The sequence below is a fragment of the Salmo trutta genome, chromosome 30, assembly GCF_901001165.1.
Source record: "Salmo trutta chromosome 30, fSalTru1.1, whole genome shotgun sequence".
Classification (NCBI taxonomy): Eukaryota; Metazoa; Chordata; class Actinopteri; order Salmoniformes; family Salmonidae; genus Salmo; species Salmo trutta.
This window is the reverse complement of record NC_042986.1, coordinates 17723864-17743159: the sequence shown is the minus strand read 5'-3', so window position 1 is coordinate 17743159 and position 19296 is coordinate 17723864. Positions and strand designations below refer to the sequence as shown.

Below are 19296 nucleotides of genomic sequence, written 5' to 3'. Positions count from 1 at the left end.
AGCTTTTGGCGATGGCTGCCAAAAGCTTGTTACAGCTCGCAGACGGACACCAAGCTCTTTAAAGTGCTAACAAATTTATTCTCTTATGCTTTTTGTTAAAAGTCAGTCTTCTCTGTGAAATGTGTCAGTGTCTAGAGAGGAGCTGGACTACCCTCCCTTCCCTGACTAAATGACCTCCATTCTTCAAATCAATCAGGCTAACGCACGGACTGGCCTGGTGAAATTGCTTTTTTATCCCCAAAATGCCTGGAAGCTCTTGTCAAAGCCAGGGTAAAAAAAATGATTTTGACCTCAACTGTCTGGAGGAAGAGCTGCCGGCCTCATGAGAGGAGTTGGTTGATGTCCTGTGAGGAAGTTGGGGGAGGAATGGGGGTGGGTGGAGTTTAACTCACCTTGTCCCAAAAGCAGCCAAACATCCACGTGTGCACACACTCATTTGTTTATGTCTTGACACTATGCTCTTTGTACTCTGATCCTCTATCATTCATAGTATCATGTGTTGCATTATCTAACTGTGCTCTCTTGTTCACTTCCCTTGTTCCACACAGGAGCAAACTACTAAAGCAATTTCCTGTCTCTTCTCTGTCTTTGTATTATCCTCTTTGGAACTGCATTGTATAATAGACATCTTTTTAAAAGGATAATGAAAAGCATCCGGTTTTGGGACCAGTTCTACCACCTATAGATCCCGGTGTGTGTGTCTAACGGTGATGTACTGCATGTGTGTTTCTCTCTGCAGAGACGTGTGCAGTGAACAACGGTGGCTGTGACAGCACGTGTCATGACGCGGTGACCGGAGTCCGCTGCAGCTGTCCTGTTGGCTTTACTCTCCAGCCAGACCGCAAGACCTGCAAAGGTAACCTAACACACATACACAAAGCCAGTCTCCCTCTCTCACCTCTCATCCTCTCAAACAGCAACTATCCACCTGTCAATTACATTATCTCCACCCCTTTCACATTGTCAATTATACAGTCTCCCAACCTCTCACATATACAATGAGTTATCACTAGACTTAACCCAGACTTTGTCCTTCATGTTCTAAAGCATAGTATTCTGTCAGTCACCCAAGCTCCACCCTGTTACAGTACCAGTTAAGCCTGTCAATCATTATTTTTCTTCCTAAACTATCCACTCATTCTTTGTAGCGTTTCCTTTTGGTCTATCTTGCTGGTTCCTAAGGTTTTACTGCCCCACACACACACACACACACACACACACACACACACACACACACACACACACACACACACACAGTGGCCTTGGAGAGCAGGGACCTGACACTCTAATCAGAGATGCATTGTGGGCTCGTTGAGGCGTGTAGGACTGCTGATGTCTGGTTCCCCAGTGGCGCCTTGCCACCCTGCTCTGCCTCATCCCCTCTGTCTCATCGGAAGCCTCTGCCTCTGTCACAGCTCTTACATTGGGATGGAGTGGAGAGTTGAGGTCTAATGATGCCAACACTTCAATACTGTATATATTCGAATGACCCTGCTGTTCTGGGTATTGCTTTGGCAGCAAATCCATTTGTCAAGCTACCCATATGTTGTTGCTGTCAAATACAAATAGCTTGATATCCTCACAACTTATCAAAAGCTGTTCTTAATTTATACAAACAAGAGCATGGGAGTAAGAACGGTTTAGATTAGGAGTACATTTCAAGGAGATAATAACAAAGAGAGAGAGAGAGAGAGAGAGAGAGAGAGAAGAGCTCTGTGGAGAAACTCAAGACTGTTGATGCTGCCAAAAAGCCTAGAATAGGAGTCTGCTTCCCCTTCAGTACTCATAACGTTACGCTAACAACTCTGATAAAAGTACATTGGGTTTATTAGTTTGGTTTGAGAGGAAAGAAAAGGAAAACAACCTCAGACAGCACTGGCAAGAGAAAACAGAGGCCCGCTGCGGGCAAGGGACCTCTCAGGGGGTAGAGACGAAGAGAGAGACAGGAGAGAATTATCATTTTATTCAATTTCTGATGCATTTATTTTAACCAGATGATGTACTAAACTGTCCCTCAAGAGACGGATGCTTCATTTACAATGATGATTCAGAGTTAGTCTGATCGAACCTGCCAGGCCAAGTCCCGATCAAAGCCCGGGTGAGCTATATAATGTATTGATTTGTTATTGACGATGAAAGAATGGTCGAGCTGTGGTTGGGCTGTGCTGCTGAGACATAGTTCTCCCCTTGCTGTTTCCGTAAGAGCTGTGATCTATTCTAAACACATACAGACCCAGATCATACCCGTCCCAGATCTAAGGAGAAATCCCTGATGCACTTTCCCTGTGCATCTCTCTCTTCTCTCTCTGGGATGGATCTCCAGTCAGCCGTGTGGATCATCATACTCTACTTAACACCCCGACTGCTCCCGACTGCTAGGCCCCAGAGTCATCCATCACACATACATATAGCAGCCCTCAAACGCACACCACATCCTTGCCCTCTATCTCTCTCTTCCTCTCTTTCTTTCTTTCTTTCTTTCTTTCTTTCTTTCTTTCTTTCTCTCTCTCTCTCTCTCTCTTGCTCTCTCCCCCCACCCTCTCTACTGCACCTTCTCTTGTTCTTTCTCTCTCTTCCTGTCTGTGTGTTGGAGTGAGTTCTCTGCTGTATGTGTTTTCTGTCCTCAGACATTGACGAGTGCCGCCTGAACAACGGGGGATGTGACCACGTGTGTCGGAACACAGTGGGCAGCTTCGAGTGCAGCTGCAAGAAGGGCTACAAGCTGCTGACCAATGAGAGGACTTGCCAAGGTAGGAACCCATCCCTCCAACCAATCATCGGCTACGGCCTGTTCTGTGTGCCCTTCACCTAATGACATAGATTTAGGTGGTTATGAGTTCGGCAGGTTGTTTATTCACCCTGTTACTGAGGTCAATGGGAAGGTAATAGAATTGTCGTGATAGTAATAAGTCGTCTTACTCCTCCCTAATTGTTTTGGCTTCAGCTTGCTGAGAGGTGCTGCCAAACCAGGCCTCTCTCTAGCTTGTTTGTTTCTAAGATTCGGTGGTAGCCGTAGTTCAGCGGGAGCCAGGGGAGCCACCCACAGAACAAATAAACAGTTTGCCATGCAGGCCTACTACTACAGGTGTGGAATAAGTGCTCTAAGTCTAAAAAACCTCTGGGTCTTGACTTGGGCAAACCATCTCCCTCCCAAACATCTGGCACTGCTGGGAAGAGAAGCCAAGGCAAGAACTATGGAACTATGGAAATGAGTGTATTGATGTGGTCAATCAGAATCAAGGCTGGTACGTATCAGTGACATGCCTTGGGCTCAACGTTGAAACACATAATCCTAAACATGCACATCTATGCCAAGTATGGGCATTTAAAGTGTATGCTGTCCAAAGGTACATCAATCTGACTATTTGGGAGGCAGCTCTTTTTCTCCTCATTTGGAATCTATCTAGATAATGAGTCATTTGGCAGATGCTTTTAGCCAAAGAATCTCACATTTAACACAAACAATATGACCCAAGGGAGAATTGAAAACACATCTTTAATGTTCCTATAGCACTTCCCAACAACCAACTCAGTCACATGGTCTTGGGAATATTCCAAGCTGAGAGGAGGAGGGTGATGTTGTGTTGTATGTGAGTGGAGCTACTTGGGAACAGTGTTGAGATTGTTAGGAACAGTTTGTTTTGTCTGCAGAGTAGGGGTGTTGATAAAACTGGCCACAGTTGAGTGAGGCGTTGTCAAGCCAGCATCCTCAGCGGCACCCCTGTGCTCTGCTACACCACACCATACCACACCACACCACACCACACTAATCCACACCACACTACACTACACCACACCACACCACACCACACCACACCACACCACACTACACTACACTACACTACACTACACCACACCACACCACACTACACTACACTACACTACACCACACCACACTACACTACACTGCACCACACTACACTACACTACACTACACTACTACACTACACCACACTACACCAAACACACCACACCACACTACACTACACTACACTACACCACACCACACCACACTACACAACACCCCACTACACTACACCACACCACACCACACTACACTACACCCACACCAAACTACACTACACCACACTACACCCACACCACACCACACCACACTACACTACACCAAACTACACCCACACCACACCACACTACACCACACCACACTACACTACACTACACCACACTACACCCACACCACACTACACCACACTACACTACACTACACCACACTACACTACACTACACTACACTACACTACACTACACTACACTACACCCACACCACACCACACTACACTACACCAAACTACACCACACTACACTACACCACACCACACAACACCACACTACACTACACTACACCACACCACACTACACTACACCATACTACACTACACTACACCACACTACACTACACTACAGTACACCCCACTATACTACACTACACTACACTACACCACACTACACTACACCACACCCCACTACACTACACCACACCACAGTACACCGCACTACACTACACTACACCACAGTACACTACACTACACCCCACTACACTGCACCCCACCACACTACACTACACACTACACTACACTACACTACACTACACTGCACTGCACTACAGTACACTTACACCACACTACACCACACCACACTACACCACATTACACTACACTACACCACACCACACTACACCACACCACACCACACCACACTACACTACACCACACCACACCACACCACACTACACTACACTACACTATACTACACTACACTATGTGCCAGCAGCATACCCACCCTGCATCCCACTGCTGGCTTGCTTCTGAAGCTAAGCAGGGTTGGTCCTGGTCAGTCCCTGGATGGGGGACCAGATGCTGCTGGAAGTGGTATTGGAGGGCCAGTAGGAGGCACTCTTTCCTCTGGTCTAAAAAATACCCCAATGCCCCAGGGCAGTGATTGGGGACACTGCCCTGTGTAGGGTGCTGTCTTTCGGATGGGATGTTAAATGGGTGTTCTGACTCTCTGAGGTCATTAAAGATCCCATTGCACTTATCGTTAGAGTAGGGGTGTTAACCCCAGTGTCCTGGCCAAATTCCCAATCTGGCCCTCATACCATCACGGCTGTCTAATCATCCCCAGCTTCCAATTGGCGCATTCATCCCCCCTCCTCTCCCCTGTAACTATTCCCCAGGTCATTGATGTAAATGAGAATGTGTTCTCAGTCAACTTACCTGGTTAAATAAAAACACTACACCTATACTACACCACAGTACACCATGCTGCACACTCATCTGTCTAGTCTACTCTTCCTCATGCTCCTATCCCTATCTCTCCCTTGCTCCCTGCCAACTGAAAAGAAGTAGAGAGAGCATGCCCAACAATAAAAGCTTAATTTCTCTACATTGCTCTCAGGTTGGTGCAGCTGGTAGGGTAATTCTGGGTGTTTTCTACATGCAGGTGGCAGACTGACTGACTGGGCCATGGAAGGGAGCCATAGGTTTCAGCAGGTCTATAGTGTGATTCTAGTTGACTGCTGGCTTTCCAGTGCTCTGACACCTACCCTCCCCCTCCTATTTTTAATTAGATGTTTTGACCTTCAGGATATCATGTTTAGGTAGTCCCACATGACCGTACAGTATTTCCATGACAGGCAGCTGCCTAGGAACCTCAGGGTTTTCAGCCCAGCACCAACCACTTGGCTTTTGCTCAATGACAGTGACGTCTTATATGCAGCAGACAGATAGCAGACAAAACATCACACCACCACAAGCACTACAGAGTATCACAGCTGAACAGGCTTATGGGTGAATATACTGCTTGGACATTTTTATCTTAGCTGTGTTTTTGAGTGGACAATGTCCTAAGATCAACAGCAATATACTCATTCTTAGTTAAGCGGTGTGTGGTCAGCACTTTCCCAGACCTCGCTGGGTGACTGGAGCAGGATCTATATCCCAGCTAGCTGAGATCTGGCCTGGCTGGGTGACTGGAGCAGGATCTATATCCCAGCTAGCTGAGATCTGGCCTGGCTGGGTGACTGGAGCAGGATCTATATCCCAGCTAGCTGAGATCTGGCCTGGCTGGGTGACTGGAGCAGGATCTATATCCCAGCTAGCTGAGATCTGGCCTGGCTGGGTAACTGGAGCCGGATCTATATCCCAGCTAGCTGAGATCTGGCCTGGCTGGGTGACTGGAGCAGGATCTATATCCCAGCTAGCTGAGATCTGGCCTGACTGGGTGACTGGAGCAGGATCTATATCCCAGCTAGCTGAGATCTGGCCTGGCTGGGTGACTGGAGCAGGATCTATATCCCAGCTAGCTGAGATCTGGCCTGGCTGGGTGACTGGAGCAGGATCTATATCCCAGCTAGCTGAGATCTGGCCTGGCTGGGTGACTGGAGCAGGATCTATATCCCAGCTAGCTGAGATCTGGCCTGGCTGGGTGACTGGAGCAGGATCTATATCCCAGCTAGCTGAGATCTGGCCTGGCTGGGTGACTGGAGCAGGATCTATATCCCAGCTAGCTGAGATCTGGCCTGGCTGGGTGACTGGAGCAGGATCTATATCCCAGCTAGCTGAGATCTGGCCTGACTGGCCATTGTTATTGGGAAGTTTGGGGTGCAAAAAGGAAGAAGGAAATGTGGTGGGCATGAAGCCAAATAACACTCATCTACCCACTTAAAGCCAGTGCCACGAGTGAATAAAAGAGCTAGAAACTCAATCATAATAAGTCCTGCCTTATCAGAGATGTGGCTGTGCTGTAACATTCTGTAAAAAAAAGAACCTAGTACAGTACAGAAAGTGCATAGTACAGTGTTGGGATATATAAACTGAACTTCACAACCTTTTATCTTGGTTTGAACGGTCAGTGTTTCCCAGCTGACAGCGGACCACGCGTGGCCCATCAATGAAGACGTGACATGTCTGGCCCGGCCAGGTCCAGGGCCTGGAGGCATTCCTTACCCCTTCCTGCCCCCTGTCCTCCCCCACCCCCTGCTGATCCCAATGAGGGCATGGTGGGAGTGCCCTTATCAGATCCTATTAGGTCTCCCTCAGAAGGAGCATCACTGATAAAGGCCTTATCTACTCTGTATAAACAGCCTCGGCCAGGCATTGTTTCACTGTTCTATTGTTGTAACATTTATTTGTTCTGAAGGATTGTTATTTTGTGTAACTGAGGGGGGAAGAGGAGGTGATGGGGTGAGTCGTAGGCCAGTCTGGGACACTGAGTCTGTGACGGAGGAGGATTGTCGAAAGAAACCTGTGGCCTTAGCTTTTTTTTGTTTTCATCTTTCTCTTTCAATCTTACACTGTAGGGGCGATATGCTTGGCACCCCATAAATAACACTTACAGAAATGTGAGATTGTTCAGATTGAAGGGCAAGACGAGGGTGTTTCTGTCTGTATTCTATTCAAAAACAGCAGCCACTGTTCTTTCAGTGTGTCCCTCATCTCTGGTCCCGTGTCCCCTTGCACGTACATGGGTCTCTAGCCCTGCCAATCCCCGCATACCTCACCGTACCTGCTGGTAAACAACGACCATAGTCCCAGGCATCCTGACACATCCAAGCCCATCGCTTGCTTTGTACAGTGCAGTACAATACACCATTGCAGGTTGCTTCTTCCCATTGAATCCTATTGATCAGAGATGAGTAGAGTATGTCCCAGCAGCAAAGCATGTCCCCAGTCAACACCAGTCCTGAGATAGTGGCTAGCATCCCAATATCCCAGAAGAGTGCCTTCAAACAAAACAAATGATTCTAGTTCATTTCTATTTTTGACTTTGGAGTTGCGAGCTCAGTAAAAGCTAGCTTTATTTAGCCCCAAAATAATAAACCAATGTGGTTATACATAAAATGAATCGCTCTGCATCTCTCATTTCTCAGTGGCCCAGTGTAAAACAATAACACTATAAGATTCCATTCAAGTTATTGTGAAAGAGTTCACAAAGTGAACATAGTGGGGATGACTTCCACTTCTTTAGCTGGATGAATATCTACTCTTTATGCCAAGTTGCCTTTTAGGGGTTTTTGAAACTTTCGACATCACCCTGTGTTCCTCCTGAAGCACTGAAGACACCCTGTCTACACTTTTGAAAGCTGATCACTTAATAGTTGTTTAATCTCAACCCAATCCCACATCTTTGGTTGGAGGTATTCTCACAAGAGGCTTGCCAAAACTCCTTGGCTGTGTCTCAAATAGCACCCTATTCCCCATATAATGGCGCCCTATGTGCTCTGGTCAAAAGTACTGCAATAAATAGGAAATGGTGTGCCATTTGTGACGCATCCCTAGACTAGTAACTTCTCTCTCAAGGCTGGACAGAGTTCAATGGTATAAGGGATTACGCCTCAAGTATGAACATTTGGGGATGTCCACTGTGCTAGAAGGTAAAAAGAGAAAGAAATGCCCTATATTGCAGCTTACAAAGTCAATATCTTCCTTCTTGTTCTTGGTAACCCAGTATTTTTTAGCTTTAGCAGTATTCCTATAATTGCCATGTAATGTATACTATCAAACCATTATGATCTTTTTGATGTTGGGCTGACAGTGCCTTAGAGCCAGGTAAGACAAAGTTCAGGATGGGGAGAATATAGACTATGAAATGCCTGGGAACCTCCCTACATTTTCTATCCTTTTCAATTTAGCCAATTAAAGTTCCAGTAAAGATGTAACTAGGCCCCGTTCTCTCCAGTTCCCAGCTCTCTTCTCTGTAGACGCTGTCTGGACTTGACATATGTAATTGCTGACATTTAAACATTGGATAGTAGGCTACCGAACCCAAATGTCCTCCACCTTATTATTTTAATGGTCTCAGCCAGGGCTCCATTTTTATTCACAGGCATGGAGAGTGATATCAGAGGTACATTTATGAGAGTCCAGTGGTGTTCCAATTATCTGATAAAGTCCGGCAGGGAATAAGGATAGAGGAAGTAACAACAGACAGGAAGTTATTCTCGTGCACCCAGTGCAAGGTGGTGGGCCTGGGGTCAGGGTCAGGGAAGATGGCTGGTGAGATTCTTTTGATGGACAGATTCATGACCCCTCTCTGGTCTCACGTTTCAGCACATTCCTAGATAAGCAGGACTGCTTCTCAGACAAATGATTTCCACTTGGCTTCAGAACACAATAATAAGACATTTGAGATAGTGAGTTTCATTAAATGGTTATTTTCCATTTTTTAATGGAAGAAACAGTGGTATAGTGAAATGATTGACAGGTATCTTGGGAATTGAAAAATGGCCCAAAGCTCCTGTTATCAGTAGGTGAAACAGTCTTGCTACTGCTCAGACTGGCAACCAATGTCTCATACCAAACAAAATGGTATTCAATTTAAAAAACATTATTTATTTATTTTGCTGTGTCCCATTGCAATTTATTTCTAATCCAAGTCGTCATATATATATATATATATATATATATATATATATATATATATATATATATATTATTTTTTTTCTATTATAAAATCTCAAATGAGTTTTGAGAAGTTGTGTAAGTGAATAATGTGAACTTATACCTGTCTCTCTGTATATTCCCCCCTTCCCAGACATTGACGAGTGTTCTTTTGACCGGACGTGTGACCATTCCTGCGTCAACTCCCCTGGCAGCTTCCAGTGCTTCTGTCATAAAGGCTATGTTCTCTACGGTCTGGCACATTGTGGAGGTGAGGTGACACTTATTCCCCTTCTCCACGTGTCTGTACACCATTATTCACACAGTCCACCTCACTTTCTCTAGAAACCACACCTGCCTGCAAAGTTATCCATAAGAACTTGAATCTTCATGATCATTACTTCAGCTAGCTTCTATAGCAACTTGTTTTTTTGTAGCCTGTTTGTATGGCTCCCTAGTTCATATTGCTTACCAGACCAGTCAAGTCTAATGCTAGCAACCCCAAGATGAAGGAAGACTTGATTTTTGTGACATGAGTAGTACACAGTAGCACACATGACTCCACCTGTGTCACTAAACAAACAATTATTGTAAGAGTTATGTGCTTGATGCTGTGGTAAAGTCCAGGGTGGTAGAAATAAAGGAGGCAGTCTCGTGTTCCAGGCGGCTGGTGTGTGCCAGATCTGCAGGGCAGAGAGAGAGGGGAGCCCGCTTGAGCGCATCAGGCTGTTTCAGCGACCCTTTCATGGTCTGTGTATCACAACTCTGAATCTGCTGCCGTCTCCAGAGTCTGAGGGCCTCTCAGAGGAGGTGTAGGTTAGAAAGAGAGAGAGAGAGAGAGCCTATAGACACACACAAAACACATTGCAATTATTTCTTCTCCATTCTTGTTCGTTTTGACAAGTCTACCAAGGCAGCCATGTTATGATAGCATATTTCCAGGACATGGAATGTAGTAATATGTGTGAGTGAGAGGGATGGAGAGGGCAGGAAAATTGCCTGGCATAAGAGCTGTGTGTGTATCTGTGAGCCATTGTAGAGTCCTCCTAATGATGAATGACTCTTCCCTCCCTCTTCTCTCCCATCAGAACTGTTAGATAACCCTGAGATTTATGTTGCTTCCCATGCACCTCCTCTTCTTCAGCAGTGACCAAGGTTGTGTTATTCCCCGCCGTAGCTTATCAGTTGAAACATAGCTCCCAAACACTCCAGAGACTGCTGCTCAGTGCTTAACAATGGACTCACCCCAAACAACCCCTATAAGGTCAGTGACCTGCTGTCAAGGAAAGTGTGGAGGCCTGTCATGACTGGCTTCAGCTGACATCTGAGAGAGACACTCTCCTCCAAGCCATTATAAAAACATCACGTTAGAGTTGCACTGTGTGTGTTAAAGTGAGAGGCATGATATGAGGTGGCACGCTAGCTACAGAGTTGATAGATGTTACTGTCTGGTACATGATAAATCCATCTGAATCAATCAATATGTTGTTTACATAAAACCAAGTTGATATTTGATCACTAAGATACAATTTATATACATGTTCTATTTGACTCGGTTACAATCACGTGATAAGTATTGAGTAGACTAATGAAGACAAGAAAGGTCCCAAAGAACCTATCTTTGAGACAAGGTACCCCATTATAGCGAACAGCCCTAGATCAATGCTGTACAGCCCACGATCTATGCTCTACAGACGTGGTGCTGTCTGTCTACTGTTGACCTTCACAGTCAAACTGTGATTAGCCTATTCTATAGCCTCTCAGTCTCACCGGAGTTCGGGGCAGAAGAATGTGTGTCTGCGTGTCAGGGAGATGACAGGTATTGATGTCTATTGAAGAAAGCAAGAGCCGCCAGCTGAGCTAGCTTATTTTCATATTTCTTTTTGTTCCCCCCCTGGAATTGGAGTAATGCCTTCGACACCAGCGGATGATAGCAGCCACATACAATTGTCAGCATGCATGCCAATCTGAAAGTCTTTTACTTCTCTCTTTGACTCTCCCCCCTTATGTTCCCGTCCTACATTGGCCTCTGGGATACATGAGTTGATTTCCTCTGAGGATGCAGAAACAGAAACAGACAGAGCTAGCTCTAGAGATGGCTTGATAAAAGCATACTCAAAGTCTATTCACATTTCAAGCTTGAGAAGAATAAGAGGAAAAAATAAACTTTGCTTGGCATAGAGAAGTGATTCTCTCTCCATCTCCCGCTCTCTATTATTTAAATGGAGTTCTTCAACATGAAGGTTAGACTTCAGACGAGTTGTTTGACGGACGGATGCATCTCCTTTGCATTGAGCGGACCTGGCAACTCAACACCAGCCAAACACTCTTGATGAAGTCATCATCTCCATGGCAGGACAGAGCACTGGAGGCTCGCAGGCTGTTTTTATTCACGCTGTACAGAACAGGGAGGAACAGTTTCTATCTGCAGGCCACATCATCAATCACTGTCATTATCTGTGTTCCTCTGCTGGTGTCCCTGTCACTTAGCCTGGCTGAGCGCTCAGCCCCGAGCCACACTGCCTTGCCTTGTCCCCCTCATCACACTAATAAAGTCATTTTCTGTCTGGGTTCCTAGGCAACCTCCATCTGGTTCCTGTATGGTTTGAGTGGTTTTGGTTTCTATGTGTTAAAAAGTGATTATAATTTACTCCTATTTGGCTCTGCAAAGTCCCTCCAAATATTCTTCTTCCCAAAGAGAGTGAGCTTTGGGGGAAGAGAAGTTGAAGTTTCGACTAAGGGGAAATGCAGAGCAGTGATATCACATGCCCTGGATTAGACTTCAAATGAGCAATCAGCCTGGTTTACCAAAACACACATTCGTCTTCTGTAGTAGTGATCACTGACAGTAGAATTGACTTCACAGAAACTCTGTTCATTTGCAGCTGTCAGAACACATTCTCGTTTGTTTCTTTCAATTATTCTCTCTCATCTATCATGATAGCTCAGTTATATTGATGTTATTTCTTCTCTTGCAACCAGGTTTACTGAGTGAGTGACTGAGTGACTGAGTGAGTGTTTGTGCATATGTCTATGCGTTTGGTGTGTTTTGGATTTCCACTCATATGAGTGTGGGACAGCAGGTAGCCTAGCGTTTAAGAGGATTGTGTCAGTAACTGAAAGGTCGATGGTTTGAAAGCCTGAGCTGACTAGGTGAGTGTCTGGAAGTCGCTCTGGATAAGTGTCTGCTAAAATGTAAAAGAGTGTATTAGACTCTGTGTCTAGACATACATGGTCATAACTGTCTTCTTCCCTTTGCAGATATTGATGAGTGCAGTATAAACCGCGGTGGCTGTAAATATGGCTGTGTAAACACTCTGGGCAGCTACGAGTGTACCTGTCCACCTGGATACAAGCTTCACTGGAACAAGAAGGACTGCATTGGTATGTAGCAACACTGCCACCCAGTGGTCAGAAGATTGAAACATGGTTTGGTTCCAAGTCATGGAAATTATGGTCAATCAATCAATCAATCAAATGTATTTATGAAGCCCTTTTTACATCAGCCAATGTCACAAAGTGCTGTACAGAAACCCAGCCTAAAACCCCAAACAGCAATCAATGCAGATGTAGAAGCACGGTGGCTAGGAAAAACTCCCTAGAAAGGCAGGAACCTAGGAATAAACCTAAAGAGGAACCAAGCACTGAGGGGTGGCCAGTCTCCTTCTGGCTGTGCCGGGTGGAGATTATAATAGAACATGGCCAAGATGTTCAAATGTTCATAGATGACCATCAGGGCCAAATAATAATAATCACAGTGGTTGTAGAGGGTGCAACAGGTCAGCACCGCAGGAGTAAATGTCAGTTGGCTTTTCATAGCCGATCATTCAGAGTTAGAGACAGCAGGTGCGGTAGAGAGAGAGAGAGTCAAAAACAGCAGGTCCGGGACAAGGTAGCACGTCTGGTGAACAGGATAGGGTTCCATAGCTGCAAGCAGAACATTTGAAACTGGAGCAGCAGCATGACCAGGTGGACTGGGGACAGCAAGGATTCATCGGGCCAGGTAGTCCACCCACTTTACCAAAGCACAGCCCCCACACCACTAGAGGGATAGCTTCAACCACCAACTTTTACTACCCTGAGACAAGGCTGAGTATAGCCCACGAAGTTCTCCCCCATGGCATGAACCCGAGGGGGGCGCCAACCCGGACATGAAGATGACATTAGTGACTCAACCCACTCAAGTGACGCACCATTCCTAGGGACGGCATGGAAGAGCGCCAGTAAGCCAGTGACTCTGCCCACGTAATAGGGTTAGAGGCAGAGAATCCCAGTGGAGAGAGGGGAACCGGCCAGGCAGAGACAGCAAGGGTGGTTCGTTCCTCCAGTGCCTTTCTGTTCACCTTCACAACCCTGGGCCAGACTACACTCAATCATAGGACCTACTAAAGAGATGAGTCTTCAATAAAGACTTAAAGGTCGAGACCAAGTCTGCTTCTCTCACATGGATAGGCAGACCATTCCATTAAAATGGAGCTCTATAGGAGAAAGCCCTGCCTCCAGCTGTTTGCTTAGAAATTCTAGGGACAATATGGAGGCCTGCATCTTGTGACCATAGCGTACGTGTAGGTATATACGGGGCGGCAGGTAGCCTATTGGTTAGAGCGTTTGGCCAGTAACCCGAAAGATTGCTGGATCAAATCCTCAAGCTGACAAGGTAAAAATCTGTCGTACTGCCCCTGAACAAGGCAGTTAACCCACTGTTCCTAGGCTGTCATTGTAAATAAGAATTTGTTCTTAACTGACTTGCCTAGTTCAATAAAGGTTAAATAAAAAACAAATATATGGCAGGACTAAATTGGAAAGTTAGGTAGGAGCAAGCCCATGTAATGCTTTGTAGGTTAGCAATAAAACCTTGAAGTCAGCCCTAGCCTTAACAGGAAGCCAGTGTAGAGAGGCTAGCACTGGAGTAATATGATCACATTTTTTGGTTCTAGTCAAGATTCTAGCAGCCGTGTTTAGCACTAACTGAAGTGTATTTAGTGCTTTATCCGGGTAGCCGGAAAGTAGAGCATTGCAGTAGTCTAATCTAGAAGTAACAAATGCACAAATACATTTTTCTTTATCATTTTTGGACAGAAAGTTTCTGATTTTTGTAATGTTACGTAGATGGAAAAAAGCTGTCCTTGAAACAGTCTTGGTATGTTCGTCAAAAGAGAGATCAGGGTCCAGAGTAACGCTGAGGTTCTTCACAGTTTTATTTGAGACGACTGTATAACCATCAAGATTAATTGTCCGATCCAACAGAAGATCTCTTTGTTTCTTGGGACCTAGAACTAGCATCTCTGTTTTGTCTGAGTTTAAAAGTAAAACATTTGCCGCCATCCACTTCCTTATGTGTAAAGGAGTGCGTAACTGGCTGCAGGGAAGTCAGGCACAGGAGAGCAGAAATGCGTAGCAAACGGAGCCCTTTATTGAGGCGAACAAAACACGGCACTCAGAAAACTAACCACACACGGGTTACAATAACCCGGCGCAAACCAGCCTGGAGTACACATACATTAACACATAACAATTCCACACACAGACATGGGGGGAAACAGAGAGTTATATGCAAGACAAGTAATGAGGGAATGCAAACCAGGTGTGTGGGAAAACAAGACAAAACAAATGGAAAATGAAAGGTGGATCGGCGATGGCTTGAAGACCGGTGACGTCGACCGCCGAATGTCGCCCGAACAAGGAGAGGGACCGACCTCGGCGGAAGTCATGACAGTATCCCCCTCTTGATGCGCGGCTCCAGCAGTGCGCCGACACTGGCCTCGGGGACGACCCGCAGGGCGAGGCGCAGGGCGATCCGGCCGGAGACGGTGGAACTCCCGCAGCATTGAAGGGTCCAACACGTCCTCCACTGGGACCCAGCACCTCTCCTCCGGTCCGTACACCTCCCACTCCACAAGGTACTGAAGGCCCCTCGCCCAACGCCTCGAATCCAGTATGGATTGAACGGAGTACGCCGGGACCCCCTCGATGTCCAGAGGGGGTGGAGGAACCTCCCGCACCTCACGCTCCTGGACCGGGCCAGCCACCACCGGCCTGAGGAGAGACACATGGAACGAGGGGTTAATACGGTAATGGGGGGGAAGCTGTAACCTGTAACTAACCTCGTTCAGTCTCCTCAGGACTTTAAATGGCCTCACAAACCGCGGACCCACATTCCGGCAGGGCAGGCGGAGGGGCAGGTTTCGGGTCGAGAGCCAGACCCGGTCCCCCAGTGCGAACATCAGGGCCTCACTGCGGTGACGGTCTGCACTGGTTTTCTGGCGCAGCACGGCCTGCTGGAGGTGAACATGGGCGGCGTTCCATGTCTCCTCCGCGCGCCTGAACCAGTCGTCCACCGCAGGAGCTTCGGTCTGACTCTGATGCCAAGGCGCCAGAACCGGCTGGTACCCCAGTACGCACTGGAAGGGGGAAAGGTTAGTGGAGGAGTGGTGGAGCGAGTTCTGAGCCATCTCGACCCAGGGCATGAATGCCGCCCACTCCCCCAGCCGGTCCTGGCAATAAGACCGCAGAAACCTGCCCACATCCTGGTTCACTCTCCACTTGCCCGTTACTCTCGGGGTGAAAACCCGAGGTAAGGCTGACCGAGACCCCCAGACGTTCCATGAACGCCCTCCAGACCCTCGAAGTGAACTGGGGACCTCGATCAGACATTATATCCTCAAGGCACCCCGTAGTGCCGGAAGACGTGCATAAACAAGGCCTCCGCAGTCTGTAGGGCCGTAGGGAGACCGGGCAGAGAGAGGAGACAGCAGGACTTAGAGAAACAGTCCACAACAACCAGGATCGTGGTGTTACCCTGTGAGGGGGGAGATCGGTAAGAAAATCAATCGACAGGTGCGACCAAGGCCGTTGTGGAACGGGTAAGGGGTGTAGCTTCCCTCTGGGCAGGTGCCTAGGAGCCTTACACTGGGCGCACACCGAGCAGGAGGAAACATAAACCCTCACGTCCTTATGCAAGGTGGACCACCAGTACTCCCCACTCAAACAGCGCACTGTCCGACCGATCCCTGGATGACCAGAGGAGGGGGACGTGTGAGCCCAATAGATCAGCCGGTCACGGACAGCAGACGGAACGTACAGACGCCCAGCGGGACACTGGAGGGGAGCGGGCTCTGCACGTAACGCCTGCTCAATGTCCGCGTCCAGCTCTCATACTATCGGCACCACCAGGCAGGAGGCCGGGAGTATGGAGGTAGGATCCATGGGCTGCTCCTATGTGTCATACAGCCGGGACAGTACGTCTGCCTTCACAAACTGGGAACCTGGTCTGTAGGAAAGGGTGAAAACAAAACGGTGAAAAACATGGCCCACCTTGCCTGACGAGGATTCAGTCTCCTCTCTGCCCGAATGTACTCCAGGTTGCGGTGATCAGTCCAGATGAGAAAATTGTGTTTAGCCCCCTCAAGCCAATGTCTTCACGTCTTCAGCGCTTTGACGACAGCCAACAGCTCCCAGTCCCCCACATCATAGTTTCGATCGGCCGGGCTGAGCTTCTTCGAGAAGAAGGCACAGGGGCAGAGCTTCGGTGGCGTGCCCGAGCGCTGAGAGAGCACGGCTCCTATCCCAGCCTCGGACGCGTCCACCTCCACCGTGAACCCCAAAGAGGGATGCGGATGGGCCAGCACGGGCGCCGAGGTAAACAGAGCCCTTAGGTGACCAAAAGCCCTATCCGCCTCAGCCGACCACTGCAACCGAACCAGACCCCCCTTTAGCAGTGAGGTAATGGGAGCCGCTACCTGACCAAAACCCTGGATAAATCTCCAGTAGTAATTGGCAAACCCTAGAAACCGCTGCACCTCCTTTACCGTGGTGGGAGTCGGCCAATTACGCACGGCTGAAATGCGGTCACTCTCCATCTCCACCCCTTAGGTGGAAATGCGGTATCCTAGGAAGGAGACGGACTGCTGGAAAAACAGGCACTTGACATACAGGTCATGCTCCAACAGTCGACCAAGCACCTTGCGCACCAAGGACACATGCTCGGCGCGTGCAGCGAAGTATATCAGAATGTCATCGATATACACCACTATACCCTGCCCGTGCAGGTCCCTGAAAATCTCGTCCACAAAGGCTTGGAAGACTGATGGAGCATTCATCAACCCGTATGGCATGACGAGGTACTCATTATGCCCTGAGGTGGTACTGAACGCTGTCTTCCACTTGTCTCCATCCTGGATACGCACCAGGTTGTAAGCATTCCTGAGATCTAGTTTCGTGAAGAAGCGCACCCCATGCATTGACTCAATTGCTGTGGCTATGAGAGGTAGCAGGTAACTGTACTTCACAGTGATCTGGTTTAGGGCTCGATAGTCAATACACGGGCGCAGAACATCCCTCCTTCTTCTTCACAAAAAAGAAACTCGAGGAGGCGGGTGAAGTGGAGCACCGAATGTACCCCTGACGCAGAGATTCGGAGACATATGTCTCCATAGCCGCCGTCTCCGCCTGTGACAGGGGATACACGTGACTCCTAGGAAGTGCGGCATCTACCTGGAGGTTTATCGCACAATCCCCCCGACGATGGGGTGATAATTGAGTCGCCTTCTTCTTGGAGAAGGCGAGAGCCAAATCGGAATATTCGGTGGGAATGCGCACGGTGGAGACCTGGTCTGGACTTTCCACCGTAGTAGCACCAACGGAAACCCCTAAACACCCCCCATAGCACTCTCGCGACCACCACGTGAGAGCCCTCCGCTGCCATGAAACAGTGGGGTCATGACAGGCTAACCAGGGAATGCCTAGCATCACGGGAAACGCAGGAGAGTCAATGAGGAAGAGACTGATTCTCTCCTTGTGACCCCACTGCGTCACCATGCCCAGAAGAGCAGTGGCCTTCCTAATTAACCCTGACCCTATTGGTCGACTGTCTAAGGCGTGAACTGGGAAGGGCATAGCCACTGGAACAATGGGGATCTCTAAACTATGGGTGAATGATCTGTCTATGAAATTCCCAGCCGCGCCTGAATCGACGAGCGCCTTATGCTGGGAATGTGGGGAAAACTCAGGAAAAGTAACATGCAAAAACAGGTGTGCAACAGAGGGCTCTGGGTGAGAATGGTGCCGGCTCACCTGGGGTGATGCCAGAGTGCCCTGCCTGCTGCCTCGACCCCCAGAGGAACCAACCCGACACCGACCGGCAGTGTGACCTCTGCGGCCACAGATGGTGCACGTGAAGGAACCTCCTCCGGTCTCCCTGAGCGCAGCACCTCCCAGCTCCATGGGTATCGGAGCGGTGGTGCTGGGGGATGGAACCGACAGATCCCGATCTGGATGTCCACGGGTAGCCAGCATGTTATCCAGCCGAATGGACAGGTCCACCAGCTGGTCAAAGTGAGGGTGGTGTCCCTGCAGGCCAACTCCCGATGGACGTCCTTGCGCAGGGTCCGAAAGTCTATCACGAACTCCTGGGCGCTCCTCGTCCCCTGCCTCAGGTGGAAGAGACGTTCACCTGCCGCTCTACCCTCGGGCGGGTGGTCGAAGACGGCCCGGAAGCACGGGTGAAATCCTCGAAGTGGTCCAGCGCCGCATATACTTCTCCCCACACAGTGTTGTCCCACTCCAGAGCTTTCCCCGAGAGGCACGAGACGAGGGCGGACACCCTCTCTCAGCCTGAGGAAGCCGGGTGAACGGTCACCAGGTATAAATCCAGCTGCAGCAGGAAACCCTGGCAGTATGCGGCCATCCCATCGTACTCCCTGGGAAGTGTGAGACGCACCCACTGGAACCGGGTGCGGTGCTGCTGAGGGACTCCCTGTCTCTCCCAGCAGTCCATCGTCTGGACAACGCGGTCCATGGTGGCGCCAAGATGGTGAAGCATCGCCGCGTGCTCCTGTATGCGCTCCTCGACTCCGCTACCAGGGGTACCTGCTCCTGCTGACTCCATAATTCGGGTGTGG

At 48.4% G+C, this 19296-nt stretch overlaps 1 protein-coding gene across 7 annotated transcripts in view; it reads left to right on the top strand.

Moving 5' to 3' along the window:
- Nucleotides 1-19296, top strand: part of LOC115168148 (signal peptide, CUB and EGF-like domain-containing protein 3) — a 101525-nt gene that overhangs the window by 65480 nt on the left and 16749 nt on the right. For all 7 annotated transcript variants that reach the window (XM_029723130.1, XM_029723136.1, XM_029723135.1 and 4 more), the window contains 4 exons: nt 740-856; nt 2628-2750; nt 9552-9668; nt 12659-12781. In XM_029723130.1, coding sequence (XP_029578990.1) covers nt 740-856; nt 2628-2750; nt 9552-9668; nt 12659-12781 — 480 coding nt within the window. The remainder of the gene's footprint in view (nt 1-739; nt 857-2627; nt 2751-9551; nt 9669-12658; nt 12782-19296) is intronic.